General features: G+C 46.8%; 2 protein-coding genes across 2 annotated transcripts; one reads left to right on the forward strand and one right to left on the reverse strand.

The window, feature by feature from the left end:
* Positions 1-83: 83 nt before the first annotated feature.
* On the forward strand, positions 84-5235 carry BRCC3 (BRCA1/BRCA2-containing complex subunit 3). The gene is made up of 8 exons (XM_067004786.1): positions 84-242; positions 353-472; positions 958-1045; positions 1686-1774; positions 2416-2471; positions 3050-3181; positions 3747-3790; positions 4454-5235. The coding sequence occupies exons 1-8, from the start codon at positions 138-140 to the stop codon at positions 4603-4605; spliced, it is 786 nt and encodes a 261-aa protein (XP_066860887.1). The 5' UTR covers positions 84-137; the 3' UTR covers positions 4606-5235.
* Positions 4915-15489, reverse strand: GCNA (germ cell nuclear acidic peptidase). Its single transcript, XM_048076868.2, has 10 exons — positions 15167-15489; positions 14127-14173; positions 13333-13384; positions 12846-12943; positions 11825-12265; positions 11318-11489; positions 10386-10530; positions 8163-8301; positions 7403-7607; positions 4915-6644 (listed from the first exon to the last, which is right to left on the reverse strand). Exons 1-10 carry the CDS (start codon positions 15472-15474, stop codon positions 6392-6394), a joined length of 1860 nt encoding a protein of 619 aa, XP_047932825.2. The 5' UTR covers positions 15475-15489; the 3' UTR covers positions 4915-6391.
* Between the last annotated feature and the right edge of the window lie 208 nt (positions 15490-15697).

Here is a 15697-nt window from a genome sequence, read left to right on the forward strand (position 1 = left end):
GGCGACACGGAACCTCCGCCGCGGCGCACCGCCCGGAAACCGCCCGCGCCGATTGGCCGGCGGAGGCGGCGAGCCGAGCAGCGATTGGCTCCGCGCCGGTTACTTCCGGCGTGGGGGGGGGGGGGTGAGGAGACAAGATGGCGGTGCAGGCGGTGCACCTGGAGGCCGACGCGTTCCTGGTGTGCCTGAACCACGCGCTGAGCACCGAGAAGGAGGAGGTGATGGGGCTCTGCATCGGGCAGGTACCGCGGGGCGGGGCGGGGAGCAGGGGCGAGGGCTAACGGGGCGCGGGGCGAGGCAACGGAGCGGGCAGCCAGCGCCGTGCCCCCCCCCCCCCCGCCGCACCCCGCAGGTGGACGCCGGCCGCGTCGTGCACGTGCACTCCGTCATCATCCTGCGGCGCTCCGACAAGAGGAAGGACCGCGTCGAGATCTCGCCCGAGCAGCTCTCGGCCGCCTCCACCGAGGCGGAGATATCCTTGGATGGCGGCGGGCCCGGCCCCGCCCGCCTCTTCTGGGCACCCCTCAGGGCTGCCCCCTGCCTGGGCCGGGCCGGGCCGTGCTGCGTCTCCTCTGTCGGTCACAGGGGGAGCGGGGCCGTGGGGTGGGCTCTGCCCGGCGAGGAGCCCGTAGTAGGGACGGCGAGCTCACGAGGCTCTGTGCCCGGGCGGTGCGCTGGAGGGCCGCTTCCCTGCGTCATCTTGGGCAGCTTTCTGACCCGTCCCCCGCTGCCGCGTGCAGACAAAATTCGCTTTGCTTCTGCAACGACAATATCCTGGTAGTGCTGGGGGAAGAGGCTTCCATCAGTTTCTTGCGCCTCGTCACCCCTCTGTGGGAATCTGACGTTGGGTCGGCCCGTGAGAAGCTTTTAACCTGTGCGTCGTGCTTGCTGGTTTTCGTGTACAAAGTTTTTCTTCCCTCCGCTCTGTTGCTTTGGAAAGCACCTTGACGCACACACAGGTTGGCTGAGATGACGGGGCGCCCCATGAGAGTGGTGGGCTGGTACCACTCCCACCCTCACATCACCGTCTGGCCCTCACACGTCGGTAAGAGCGGTCTTCGGTCTCGGTTCTGTGTGAAAGCTCACAGCTGGCTAATTATCTTTCTTAATAGTGGGCTTTAAGAGCTGCACAACCCAGCTATCGATGTTTGGTTTCCCAAATGTCCAGAGCACGGGGGTTGTGCTCTGGTACTCGAGCTGCCCGAGCCCCAGCAGCCCCAGAGTGGTGCCCAGTGGTGCCAGTGGTGCCCCCAGCTGGTGCTGGTGCCGCTGTTCTTCCAGACAGCAGAGCTGGACCTGGGGTTGGGTAACAGCAAAAAGCTGTGGGAATCCCAGTCCTGCTGTAGTTGTTCTTGACATCTCCAAGTGTTAATGCAAAAACTAACGCTTTTTGGAAAGAAGCATGGATCTTACACCTGTTGGACGCTGCGGTTGTATGGCTGGTGTGCAGCACCGGGCTGATGCTATGATCCTTCCTTGTTTCATTAACTCATCTCATGTTTTTAAGACTTGCATTTAACTATTTTTAAAGGGGATCGACATTTTTACTTAATATCCTCGAGTAAGTACTTCAAGATAAAGCACGGGGCTGTTACAAACTGCAGGGTCACCCTTCAGAAGCTGGAAAGTCTTTTTCCAGTCCTTCAGGTGACCAGTGCAGTTCTCGTGGTCTTATTTCTTTGTAGATGTCCGCACACAAGCCATGTATCAGATGATGGACCAGGGCTTCGTAGGGCTCATCTTCTCCTGCTTCATTGAAGACAAAAACACAAAGGTAGGCAACCTGAAAATGGCAATAAACCCTCCAAGCGCTCAGGAGAAACGTCAGCCCCAGGGCAAAGCTGAAATCCTGCGCTTGCCCTCTGACGCAGCCTGCAGCAAGGGCCGAGCTCTGCTTGGAGCACACTCAAAGCGGGGCTGAGTGGCAGCGTTTGGATCGTAATCCTGATGACAAAGGAACGTGTCGTTAATTATTGTGTGCTGATCCAGGGGGCGTTAATTATTGTGTGCTGATCCAGGGGGCGGCTCTCTGGCCAGCAGCCGTGCTGGTGTCAGGGCTCTGGGGCCGCATCGGATGGCCGCAGTGCGTGTGCGCGCCGAGATGTCCGAGTGCCCTTCAGGCCAGCAGGAGCAGCGTAGTGCAGCCTCCCGAGACGCTGCCGCAGCACGGGATGAGCTGATCACCGTGTCTTGGCCAGGCTTTCCTAGTAGCCCTGGTCTAAGATACTTTTTTTTCATGCTTAATGGGTCTGTCAATGCTCGCAAACGGTTCCAGCAGACCAATCCAAGTGTGAAGTGTGTACTTCTGCGAACTGTTAAATGCTGTGTGAACGCATGCTGTGCTCCCTGAAGGATTTTGGGGGTTCTAGGTGATGTTTTGGTACTCGCAGTCTGACTTCCTGCTGACTCTCTTAGACAGGCAGGATTCTCTACACCTGTTTCCAGTCCATTCAGGCCCAGAAGAGCTCGGAGTGAGTACAACAGAGGAATATTATGTTTAGTTTGGATTTCATTTCATTTCTCCTTTCTGGATTGTCTCGGATAAGTGGTTTCTGGGTTCACGGTGAGCAACAAATAGGTACAGAGATGCCTGAACAAGGTCTCCTTCTCTCTGCTAATGCAGGCTGCTTGAAGAGAATCTGAATTCAACTGATTTAGCTGAGATAATTTAGTAATTTAACTTAAAATCTGATGTAGAACATTGTAGTTTGCGTATGAGTCTGTGCTGTACTCTGTCGTGTGAAGGCCCACCCTTTCACTTTCAGCTCTAGAATTCAAAGCTCCAAGGTTGCATGGGGTCAGGCCTCTGCCAACAGTACACGTGCTGTGCAGCGTATTGGCCCTCCAGCTGCTGTAGTGTTTTTATCATTAGAATTTGAAGTAAGAGTGTGGCTGTAAAGGCTTCCCTTTTCTGTCAATTCTGGCACATTCTCAGAAGTAAACCTGCAGTGAGCCCATGAGCTAGGCAGCCCATTGTAGGTTTTCTAAAGGATTATTATTATTATTCCTTCTCTGCCGCTCTGCAGTTAATTGTCTGATACCCTTTTAGATACGAAAGGATTGAGATTCCTATTCACGTTGTCCCGCATGAAACCATTGGGAAGGTGTGTCTGGAGTCAGCTGTCGAGCTGCCCAAGATCCTGTGTCAAGAGGAGCAAGATGCCTACAGGAGGATTCACAGGTGAGAACACGGGGGCTGCAGCCCTCTGCGAGGCTCTTCGCTGACGCGTTCTGCTATTGCCGTGCCTCAAGTGCCTCAGCAGGGGTACAGAAATGAGAAGCCTCAGCACCTTGTGTGCCTCTGTAGGAGAGCTGAGGGAACACGTGTTAGATGTTACGGAGTTCAGGTGCTCCTGACCTTGTACTCCTGCGTGTGACTTGCACGTGAGCTAAGGGAACAACTCCTCTGATGCAGTGAGAGAGCTAAAGCACGTGTGAGCGAGTGGTGGTGCTTCACTGATGTGTCTGTGTGTGAGTAACTAGTGCTTAACCAGGGTGAGAGTGCGGAGAGGTCAGAAATGGGATTAAATGTCAGTTTTGTCTTTCTCCTGTCCCTGGTGCTCCCCACAGAGTGCTGTTTCTGTGCAGTAAGGTCTGTTAGCCTTGTGAAGGGACGGGGCTTCTACCAAACGATGAGGTTTAGAAGTACCTGTGCTGTCAGCTGTGGGTAGCTAGTTCTACAGCCTGGATGGGCCTGATAAGCCATTCGCTGCTTTGTCACTCATTTGCTTTGGTTGTTCTTTTAGCCTAACCCACCTGGACTCCGTGACCAAGATTCACAATGGCTCAGGTAAGGATTCAGCCCTTCTTTATTCAAGTGCAGGATGCGCTTCTGGGAGCTGGGACACTGGAGCCCTGAGCAGCGGTTGGATGGCGCTGCTTTCAGGGGACAGTAGGCCACAGTTGTGTAACAGCCCTTGTGCGCTCAGCGCTGCCTTTGCTATGAAGAGCAGTTGGAAATAACCATAAAAGCACCAACTTGTTTTTTATTTGCTGGGCAGCTCAGTTTCAACCACAGATGCTGTGTAACTAAGAGGATTCCCTGTTGCATTGCTTTTCCTCTGCTAGACTGTGTAATACTTCAAAGCAAAATACCAAGGGTTGTAAAATAACTTAATCCTGGGGTTTATAAATGCCATTCTGTCCTTGTGGATTCCTTAAGAACCCTCAAACAATCCGTTAAAATTGCAGTAATTTTTTTTTTCCTGCTAGAACAGCAAGGGGTATGTGTATGTAGTTGTGGTGAGTCTTCAAGTAGTGTGTCTGATCCATGCGTGCTTGTATCTCCTCCTGCACGTAACTTACAGGAAGCATACGGCCTCTTAGCTCTTGCCAGTGAGCTTGGGTGAATCCTAAGCCTCTTTCTGTTCCCTAGACCATACCCATACCCCCTTGTGCTTGTTGTAGCACACAGTCCTGCGTGTGCACTGACATGTGTTCTTGTTCTTTGCAGTGTTCACAAAGAACCTCTGCAGCCAGATGTCCGCCATCAGCGGGCCCCTCCTGCAGTGGCTGGAGGACAGGCTGGAGCAGAACAAGCAGCGGGTGCAGGAGCTGCAGCAGGAGAAGGAGCGGCTCCTGGAGGAACTCGCTGCTTTAGAGTGAAGGAGGAAACGCAGACCCTTCAGAAAAGACTTTAAAAAAACTCTACAGGACCTACCTGTGGCTGAAGGGCGGCCCCACACTGCCTTCCCATGAAGATATTAGGCTGTGCTTCCTGTCTTGCCCCACGCAGCAGAGAGCACTGCTGTGGGATAAAGGCTCCTGTCTGCCCCAGCTTAACGGGAAGCAGGGATCTTTAAGTGCTGCATGATGCAGTGTAATTCTAGCTCAGTGTTGGGGTTAGGCAGCATCTCTTGGTAGAAGAGACTTCAGTTCTGGAGGGTGTACACCCAGGGAACGGGTTGTTTCCCCCCCCTCCCCTATATTTTGACAGAAGGCTTTTTGCTTTACTTGTATTCCAGGAGCCTAGAACAGGAGGATTAGAGGGGGAAGGAGTTAGTGTCCCCACAGTCGTATCTGATGCTGCCAACTTCTGCCTTTCAGTAGCTTCAGTTGACCGTGATCTTGTATCTAATAATGTTCTGGATTACTGGTTATCCACCCAGGCAGGTAAGAGGTGGGAGGGAAACCTGGAGAGAGACCTGGAAGAGCTTTGACATAGGGTCTGTGCTCAGTGTACTTCAAACCAAATAAAAAATTCCAAAGTAAGAACTACTTGGAGTAGAAATGAAATGGATGCTATACTAAATTAAGTATCAATACCTGCACTTTATGGACACTTTTATTTCATGTGGTGCTGTTGCATATTCAGCACTGAGATTCCTTACAAAACGGACCCTGCAGCCTTCCTGGCAGCCAGGACTGAACCTCACAAGAGGCAGGCAGACCCGCAGGGTGACCCACTGTGTGTGAAACTCACAAAAAGAAGAAATCAGAAGCCTTCACGTACCGAAGGTACACAGCCGTGATTAAATTGCAACACAACCGCCTGTGTTTTGTTATGACAATTGGTATAAAAAATATTTATTGATTATTCAAAATGTAATAAGCACCTGAGCAAACTTGTTCACAGCAGTCAAACATGCATTGAATCACGTTCCACATGAAAAAAATACATCAGACTAGATCTTGTCATTCTGTGGTCCAAAAAAGTGATAGAAGTTCATTTTTTCTACCTGTCCTTTTGCATCTATTGTAGCTTCAATGAAATCTCAGCGACAGAAGCACAACTGCAGTCAAAAATTAATCAGGAAGAACTCTGATCTCACTAGGAGCCAGAGAGCTTTGCAAAAACTCACTATAACAGATTTGAGGCACTATTTACCTACCACTTTAAGAAAAACAGTCAGGGATCACTTGAGGAATGCCTGAATCTGTACCGAGGTCCTTCCTTAGGTCTGCCTCTTTGCCTGTCTGGAAGTGATCCAGACAGAATCAGAGGACTTTGCTCACGTGCCTGGATTTTTCTCAGAGCTGGCAGTCCCAGACAGACGTACACGTAGCACACACAGAAGGATGTACTGAGCAGATCAGCTCCTCAGAAGGAACAGTAAATTAATAGTTCACTGGAGTCACTGAACACATGCTACAAAGCACTGCGTGTAAATACAGATCAGAAAACTCCAGACACAGCAAGCCTAATCCCAGGAAGGGTCTAGAACTGCATCTTCTAAGAGGGATACCCTGGCTGACTGATTTGCCACAGCCCTTCTATCATCATCATTACTTTTGCTCACTTAGCCCTTAGGGTCTTCCTTATTAAAACTAAAGCATTAAAATTGTCTGGAATCCTCCAAAACACCTTCTCACAGATTCCATGTTAGGCCCACCTACTTTACCGCTACATACCAATGTTGAATGGCATCAAGAAACAAAGTGCATCAAGCCATTACAAGGAATCTTCAAGCCTAGTTTTTAAGGCAAAATCAGCACTGAGTTTCCGCATAACTTCTGCGTGGCTCAACCCATGCTGCTCTCTTTTAGTGAGTCCATAGTTTTCTTTCACATACTTTGCAAAGGGTGTGAGATGTGTCCTAGCAGGAGTGCCGTCCTTCTGGGCGGGCTGACTCAGGACCAGCCGCCCCCCGCAGAGTGCACACACGAAGCGTTCTGTGTCCAGAGACTTGGAATGACGTCCAATCCTGAAATGGAGAAATAATTTCTTTAATTTCACACTTGTGGTGGTCAGTACTTTTGGGAAAGGGCTCCCTTTCTGCCAGCCCCCTAGGTCAGAGTTTTAAGCTAGCATTACAGAACTGGAAACAGACTACGTCCTTCACAGAGTGAAATGATCAAATCTATATTAAGCATTTCTCTACCCTAGAACTTTCTCCACTTTTTAGCTTAGCTCCTTCCTCTGTCTCTTACTTTCAGCCTGGTAGTATGAAGTGCTACACCATTTAAACGCACCTCCACAGCCCATGAGTCAACTCACCTTGGAGTTTCTCCTCAAAGGCATCATATTTTCAGTGCTCTGTTGCATCTAAGCAATTAATGCATTACATAGCCAATGTAAATACTTCAGGAAGACTGTCATATGTGATTTTTTTTAACCTCTAATGTTCCTGGAAGCAGCACAGATGATCCTGAGAAAGAAATTCCTTTGATGTTTTCAGAGCATGCACTTACCCCCTTGTTACAAGGGGAAAAACTACCACTAATAATAATATAAATAAATTTATAAATAATAACAAACATAACTGGGAGGTGCCATCCTCTACCACAAAGCTTGTAATAGGATCAGTGTTGATCATGAGATTGGGGTAACTGGAAAAAAAAATTCCAAGTTCACTCAATATTAACACAGTTTAAGAGCCCCCTAACTTACAGAGACAGGAAACTGACAAATTAGAGATGAAAGTTAATACATAATAATGTACAAGATCAAAACATTACTCACGTGGTTTTGCACAGAACACACTCATAGATGAATTTGTATTTAATCTCATAGTTGTGGCATCGTGTTACCATTGGCAGCTCTGGATGAATCATAGCTGATTTTCTGGCATAGTATCTCCAGAATCGCCCATGCCCATCGCGAACACCATTGATCAGCCAGGTGGCTGCATGGCAAACCTCATGAATTAGCGTGTCTCGAAGACGATCTGCGGGCAAAACAAACAAAAGACATTAAGGTCAAACACATATGGGGAAGCACCAACCCCCACCCTTAGCTCGCTGCTTCACACCTCTGACGCTGCCTTTCTTATCTACCCCCAACCCCCCGATGAAAAAGACCAAAACTAGATTTGGTATGGAAAAACTGCAGGCACACCAGGGCCCTACACAGCAGCTTTTTGATGTTTAATTTGCAGACAGATGTCATCTAGTAGCTGCCAGGAGTAGTTAACAAGAATAAACCCAGAATAAGCTCTCTCTGAAATATAAGATGTCTTATAAGATGTCTTCAAATCAGTAATGTAAACAAAATAACGAGGTTGACACGAATAGACCTTTGTTCTCACATCTTGTGAAATTTGCCCAGCCTCTTAGAAGGGTTGTGAGGACAGGTGCTATAATCAATGGATTTATTTGTTTAAGGTAATGTGAAATTTCAGAGCAGGACCCAGCCCCAAATCTCTTACTCCTCCACTCCAAGCTTTTAACCTCTGGAACATGCTTTCTCATAGAAGAATCAACACAGATGTTCTTGTACCTACCTGCAGAATCACAGACTTTCTCAGAAAGCTCTATTCGAGCATAACGCTGTGCTTCAGGACCTTTTGTTTGCCCAGTTACACAGTATCCTGCTGTTTTTCTCATTTTCTTGTTCCAGATTATTACCATATTCTCTGGTAACTGAAAAACAAAACCGTACACGTAATCTACCCTCTCCTGTCTCTCCCTTGTGTTCCTCGGGCCTTCTGGCTTCCCTGGTAGGTACTGCAGTCAGTACCCTATGTCTCTATTTGTGCCTTTAACATTGCCATCACCAGAAAATCCTCTCCAGGGCTTCTTACTCCCAACCCCTGTATTTCTACAACCAACACATGGCGTTTCACAATGCAGGATGAGACAAAGAGTCCCTCAGGTCCTCTGTTCTGCCTCCAACAGTAGCTAACAGTGCTGCTTGAGAGGAAATACAAGGACAGGTGAGGAACACAACAGAACTGCCTCTTCAAAATACTCTTCCCAACTGCTAGCCATTTGCAAGACAATGCCTCGCTGAGACAGAGGTGACTTCTTTGCATAAAATAGCTTCCCAGTTTTTTTTATTGCCTTTTTAAATGCATTTAAATTTCTAGCATCCACAATAGTCTCTGATCAGAAGTTCTACAGCTTAATCGTTTACATGTCAAGTACCATCTGCTTTTGATTGTTCTGAACTTGCAATTTGCCATTTTTGCTTAATGTACCTTCACATCGTGAGAGGATGAATAATCACCTTCTGCTTATTCTCTGTGCTGCTCCTGATTTTATAAGCCTTCATCACATCTCAGTTGCCTTTTGTTCTTCTGCCAGTTTTATGTCATTTGAATTAGTTGAACGAGTTTAAGTAATTGTTCCAGCGGTATATTAAGTGCCAGCACATGTACAGGGCTGAAGCACCAGACTGCATGATCTTTCAGCCTGTTCAGCTCAGCTTTATGTGAAATCATGACCTTAGCCTGTCCTTGGTCAGCTCAACAACATTTTCCTCAGATAGAGAGGCTCTCCTTCCTGAAGGAAGTTCTGTTGGAATTACTGAGGGCAGCACCCTGCCTTTCATGGATGTTTCTCACAAGAGGAGGGCCTCCGGCATCCCAGAAGATGCAAAGATCGTGACAGTGGCTCTCTGAAATTGAATTTTCAATTTGAAACACAAATTAAAGCTAAAGTTCATCTGAAACTGTTATTAAAAGGATATGCAGCTTCTTAATCTGTTCAGGAATGGCAGACAGAAACATGCAATAGGAACGCATGAAGACTGCACGCAGCATGACTAAGCATGAGGCTACAGCTCCTGACACCAAAGGGAAGTGCTTTTACCCTTCAGCTCCCTGATCCCCAACGTACATTCCCCACCACTTGCCTTTTGCAGCTGCGAACAGGAAACAGCATTACCCCCCCTTTGGTGGCTGTGAACTGTTAGAACAAGGTTACACAAGAACAAAAAAAAAAAAAAAAGGCCACAGTTCTAAAGCAGTTTGAGCCAAGTGAAGCGTTGTCTGCTGTGGACATGTTTCCAGCTCACATTACTTTTTATGAGCAGATTGCAGCAACCCAGCTAAGCTCCTAAACTACTTGCAAGTACGTGACAAGAAACTGGGAACACAACAACCAGACCAGATACGACAGCCAGCAGATCTGCTTGTGCTACCGCAAGCAGCTTGTGGCAATGCTGCAGTCTGCTAGCACATGCTGCTTCCATAAGGGCTGGCTGAGCAGTGATGGTAAACAGCCTTGAGCTTCTTTCAGCGGCAGAAAACCATAGCTGCCTTTGCTGAGGCCTGCCACTGCACAGGCAGCTACAGAAACACTCACGGCTTGCTGAGTTCATGACCATGCAGGTGCTAGAAAATACACGAGGATAACTATCAGTCACCTCTTCAAAGATGAAACTGATCCAAGGCAACCTCATGTAGCAGTTTAATCTCATCAAGGACTCTGCTGGACACCATCCAAACTGCTCACTTAAGGATGGTACAGCATTACAGCTGGGAAAGCAAGCCAAGCTGAAAACTGCTGCATCACAGTGGTGAAAAATCCCTTTCAAAGAAGTCGCTTGAGCTACCAGAAACAGAAACCATTATTATAACATGTAACTTCTACTAACTGAAGAAAATAAAGAGGCAAAAACATCAAAAAGTGAGGAGCAACATATTAACTAGGTTTTTATAACTGTAAAAATGTAAGTTGCTTTGTGTTTGAGGGTTTTGTTTTGTTTTGTTTTTAAAGCCTACCTTCTGCTCAAAGATGGTGCTATTATAGAGAGAGTAGAGCTTCTGTGTCAGCTCCTCTTTACTTTTCTTAAAATACTTCACATACTTGGAAGCTGGATTTGAGAGATCTTGCAAGAAACAGCCAGGCACCGAGCACACGGTAAGCCTACAAGAAAAGACATAAAGCAGTTTACTGAAGTTCAGATAACTCATTGAAACATAACGGTCACTTTATAGCCAATAAAGATCTCCGGGATGCTGCCATTGGCATAAACCCCTCCTGACTATTTTCACTACCTTGGCCTCACGAGGCCACTGAGGTCCACATGCTTATACTGCCTCCTTGCCTCGTCAGGGGTGCGAAGGACAGAACTATTGCAATAGCCCTACAGTTATTCATGGATTCAGAAAACTAGCTTATGAGGCTCACAACTTCATTACACAATGAGCCACCGTCAAAGCAAAACTTCATTAATAGATGAACAGCCCTAACATCACCACCCACAATAAAAGTATCTTTTCAGAAACGTATCCAAAGATACTCTGGGAATCCTAAGAAAAGCTATTCATTCAGGGAAAGTAAATATTCCGCTAGGATGGTCACTCCTGCATTTGTGACAAAGCATCAGCTTTGAAGATGACATTTAAATGTTTTGTGTTGGTATAAACAACTACAAAGTGACTGGAAAAAAAACATCACATGGCTAGGAGGCAGGATACAGGCAGCTATTAGAAATGAAAAAGACATTCTTCTGAAAAGCTTATATTCTCCTTGTCATATGGGAGACTGAAAGCCCAGACTTCCAGCTACTTAACCATTAACAACTACTGAACTGGTAGCAGACCTTTCCAAGTACTAAAAAAATCAGAACACGACCCTAGACAAAACACTTAGCATCTCTTCATCTACCTATGATGGTCCTACAACACAGTAAAGATGGAGAAATACGTACTTTTTCTCTGTCTGTGCTGATTCTGAGCAACTGACTGACTCATTCCTAGGAATTCTCACAGAAGCCGTTATCCTGGAAGGCGTTTCTTGAAGTGAAATGGAGTTTGACGTTGGTGTCTTGATTCCGTTCCCTTTTGAGGACTGGGCACCTTCACAGGGTGGCTTGATGTTTTCTAGTTCAACAGAAAAAGTCACAAGATTAGATGCTGTCAAAGAATCAGGAGCATAGACATTAACAATCAGGTAACAGATGATGAAAAAAGTCTTATGTTCCATTTCAGCATACTCTTTTTGTACATACAAAGGCCTTTACAACTGATAGAAAGATAATTTGCTGTTACATACTATAAAAGTTACCACTCTGCTGACGGAGCAGCAGAGTCCAAAACTGCAAAATGCTGGGTGGCACTTCCAAAGCATATGCCACGCCCGTGAACAGAATTAGGTAATTAGCACTACCATTGCTTCCAAAAGATAATTTGCAAGTTAGCTAAGAACTATTTCTTACCTATTGTGCTCGGCTGGTAGACAGTTTTACTTGTGCTTAAGAGCGGTTTTCGGGGTACGCTTCGTTTCCTTACCCGTTCTATCAGTGATTCAAATTCACTGTCTGAGCTGTCTGATTCTAACCCTGCACTTGGTCGTAGTGGAATGGCTGGCGTTTTATTTTCTGTACTAGTTTCACAACTTCTTTCTTTCCTTCCAGTGAGGAAGTCTGGACTACCTGTGGCAATTGACTCTTTCAGATTTTGTGGAGGCGGGAGTTTCATGCACCTCTGACTCTCTTTCGAGTCTTTCACTCCCCCATTTCGGTAGTCTTGCCACGAACTTCCCACAAAGACGCAATCTTCACTGTCACTTAAAACCTCTGGATACTTAAATTTTGGGGAGCAAGCATTTTCCTTTCCAGGAGTCATCAACTTCTTTGGGGTTTGAAGATCCTTAAGTGCTGTAATTCAAAGGAAACAGCTTAAAGTTTTGGTAATTTCACTTAGGAGATTCAAATTCGTCTTAACACAAAACGATTCCTTGAAACAGGACAGGGAAACACGAAGGACAGAAAGGCATCTTCGCACTTTCTTTATTACACACTGCTCATTTACTGTCATACTGAATGGACGGTCACTGAAAGATGTACTATCATAAGCTTTATTCCTGGTAAGAAAAGCTACACACGTGTGGGAATATAGCTGAACATTTAATGTTAAAGTCTTATGAAATTAACAAGTGAAAGCTAACTGAAAAAACACTCAGCCTTAGCTGACTGGAACATAGTCTACAGCATAAAGCACGCACTTGCCAACAAGGCTTCTGACATCTGAGGTGTGATCTACTATGATCAACAGATCACGTCAGATCTAACAGTGATGACCGTTCACTTTTCTGGTCCATGTCGCTTCCCCCTACCTTCTCCCCCGCCCCGATAATTCCTCCAGAAATAATTTAATTAGCTTTTTGCAGTCTGCAGATGGCATTTATGAGGTCAGCAGTGAAGGCTAGCTTTTGACCCAAGAGAATATCTGCTTTACATTTGCTGTTGGATGATTCCTTGCCCTTCTTTGTTGTGCTCTTTCTCACTTCACGGTCCAAGAAGAAATCATCTGAGTCATCGATGAAGTCCTTTAAACTGCAAAACAAGCAATAAAACAAAGGCATAAGCAGGAAAATGGAGGAGTAAGATTGCCATATTAAAAAAATAACCTCCAAAAAAAATCTAGCGTAACACGTACCAGTTGCTCATAAGTGTTGCCAACTATATCCACTAATAGAAATGGCAATAGAATACGTACACCTCCAAACACGGCATTTCACGTGAGCTGAACATACACAGACCGAACACATACCAGTTCCTTCGTTCACACTCACTTCCATACACTATCAGCCTGATAGTGATCATTTCTGATCATTTTTCAGTATTCATTATAGTAGATACGATACTAATTGAAGCTAATACATACATTACTAGTTTGAAGGCTACTACATAAAGACTGAGAAGTCATTAGTTACAGCACCCACCTTGCATGCTCCTTTCTGGAGACTGGTTTGGGAGTTTTCATTCTAGATAAAACTGAATCAAAAAGAAGATTAAGAACAAAGTTCTAATGACCATTTTGTTACACTTTTTTTGAGGAAAAACTTGCAGCTGATAAAAAATTAATCCAGACTTAAAAAAAAAAAAACACAAGAATCTTTTAAAAGTAGCTCCAATTCTTGAATCCTCAAAGCTCACAATAGCACTTTTCCTTCAGTATTCAGTCCTTAGCTGTATCAGAAATGGGAAAGAAGTACAACTGTTTTGAACCTTGCAGAATCCAATATAATATATGTCAAAACACATCCCTCGCCAAAAACGTCCCTCCAACTGCTTAAGAGTAACAGAACAGAAGTTAAGAGACATGAGGGAATTCTGACCAGTTCCGATGTGTTTGGAACAGACACAGTTTAGAGAAAATGCTTACTGAAAGATACACGGTAGGCTGAGAAGGAAGTAGGGACCAGACAGAACTGCAGCAACAAGAAACTCTTCGTCCTGTCTGGAAGTGTTAACAGCAAACATAGCTGAGAAGAACAGAGAGAGCCTCACATACAATGCAAGGCAAAAGGTGTATCCAAGACCGAGATACGAAATTCAAGAGCTCTCAGCACGGCACATAGCTACCACCAGTGCACTGTACAGGAGCAATGTAGCAGAAACAATGTAAGACTAACACGATGGAAGAAAATCATGCTGAAAAACTACTTTATTATATGCAGATAAAAATATGACCTTCTTACATTCATTTAGAAAACAAATGTGCGCTATTACTTACACATTTCAAATTCATCATCACTGCTTGATGAAAAGTACAGGGCAAGGCTGGAAAAAAAAAGTGGAATATCATTAAGAACATTAGGTCAACAGCAAGCAGACCTGCATTGCTAGCGCCCTGAAATACCAAGTCTATAACGAAAACATACCAAATCTATACTGGAAAAAAACCACAGTGAACATCTCAATCAGGCTGCAAAGTTTTAAAGTGTTTAAAAAAAAACATTAAAACTTGTATATTTAAGTTTGTATCGATATGTTCGATACTCAAATAATAATCAATCGCTGTCAAAATCTGAGATTGAACCATTTGGTGACACTAGCTTAGGAGGTTATACCGGTTTAAGCTCAGATTGGGTAACAGAGCTCTAAAGGGACGGGAAGGTTGTTTCTTGTCTTGTACACGGTACGTAATCGGGCAGAGAACACTGAACAGAATTAAGTGTGAAACCTCTGAACACACAAAGGAGAAACGTTCATTTCATATAAAGCACACTTGAATGTGGTTGCCATGAATACTTAGTAACTGCAGTAGTTTTTAATAAAGATGTTTCAAAACACACAATGGACACGTTACTACTCAGACTGCAATTGCCATGCACACGTAGGCGCAAGCTGCAATACTCTGCTTCACCAAACGTCTTAAATCATTTTCAGACATAAAGCAAAAGCTAAGAACCTGAAAACACACAACGCGGCTTCTTAACAGACTGCTTAAAACCACGAAGACGGCTCATGTGAATCGCATTCAAGTTACTTACACCCTAAAAACTTTATACAGCACGCTCACGCCTACCGATCTGCACACAACGCGCGGCCGAAGCCGGGATTAGACATCACCGCTAAACCACCGTAACCCACCGGGTACGGCGAGCGCTTTCGGGCGGAGCCACCCGCCGAGGGGGCACACAGACGGGTCGGTGTCAGGACACCCCGCCGCTACCAGCGGAGCGCCGCACGCCGGGCCCGGGACGCGCCCGCCTTCCCCTGCCCCCCCCCGAGGCCGGTGCAGGCGGACCCCCCGACCCCCCCCCCCCTCACCTGCCGCCGGGGGAGCGGCGGCGGCCCCGGCCCGGCCGCAGCGGGGTGGCGGTGGACACGGAGCGCCCCGCCCGGCCCCCCCTGCCCGCGGGCCCCGCCATGGCGCCCGGCCCGGCCCGCGGCCCGCTTCCCTTCCGGGGCACGGCGCCCGGCCGCATGCGCGCCGCCGGCCCCAGCCCGGCGCCCGGCCGCCATCTCCCGGCCCCCGGCAGCTGCTGCAGCTTGGGGCCGCGGCCCTCGTCCCGTCCTCGGCGGGGCTCAGTGGGGAGGGACCGGTCACGGCCCGCGTTCAGCGCGCACCTTGTCATTCGCCCGCGGGCCGTGCCCTGCGGTGTGACCAGGGATGGAGGCACCATGAAAAGCACAGAGCTGCTGCACGGGGCCAGAACGCTTCAGGAATGCGTACACAGCCCTTCAGAGCTTCCGCATTGTTGGGTTTAGTCTAACACAGTGGCGATAAAGATATCTATACTTACCTCGAATTACTTCTGCTGAAATAAACAGCATTATTCACAACAAAACTGCAGAAAT

The sequence above is a fragment of the Anser cygnoides genome, chromosome 13, assembly GCF_040182565.1.
Source record: "Anser cygnoides isolate HZ-2024a breed goose chromosome 13, Taihu_goose_T2T_genome, whole genome shotgun sequence".
NCBI lineage: Eukaryota > Metazoa > Chordata > Aves > Anseriformes > Anatidae > Anser > Anser cygnoides.

Bases quoted from the DNA above. Each gene is read 5' to 3' on its own strand.
- GCNA (XM_048076868.2), bottom strand. From the start codon at position 15,474: ATGACAAGGTGCGCGCTGAACGCGGGCCGTGACCGGTCCCTCCCCACT. The intron at 14,174-15,166 runs GTGAGGGGGGGG...TTTTTTTTCCAG, and splicing joins CGCCGCTCCCCCGGCGGCAG to CCTTGCCCTGTACTTTTCAT. The intron at 6,645-7,402 runs GTGAGTAATGTT...TCTCCATTTCAG, and splicing joins TGTGTTCTGTGCAAAACCAC to GATTGGACGTCATTCCAAGT.
- BRCC3 (XM_067004786.1), top strand. From the start codon at position 138: ATGGCGGTGCAGGCGGTGCACCTGGAGGCCGACGCGTTCCTGGTGTGC. The intron at 1,046-1,685 runs GTAAGAGCGGTC...ATTTCTTTGTAG, and splicing joins CGTCTGGCCCTCACACGTCG to ATGTCCGCACACAAGCCATG. The intron at 3,791-4,453 runs GTAAGGATTCAG...TGTTCTTTGCAG, and splicing joins CAAGATTCACAATGGCTCAG to TGTTCACAAAGAACCTCTGC.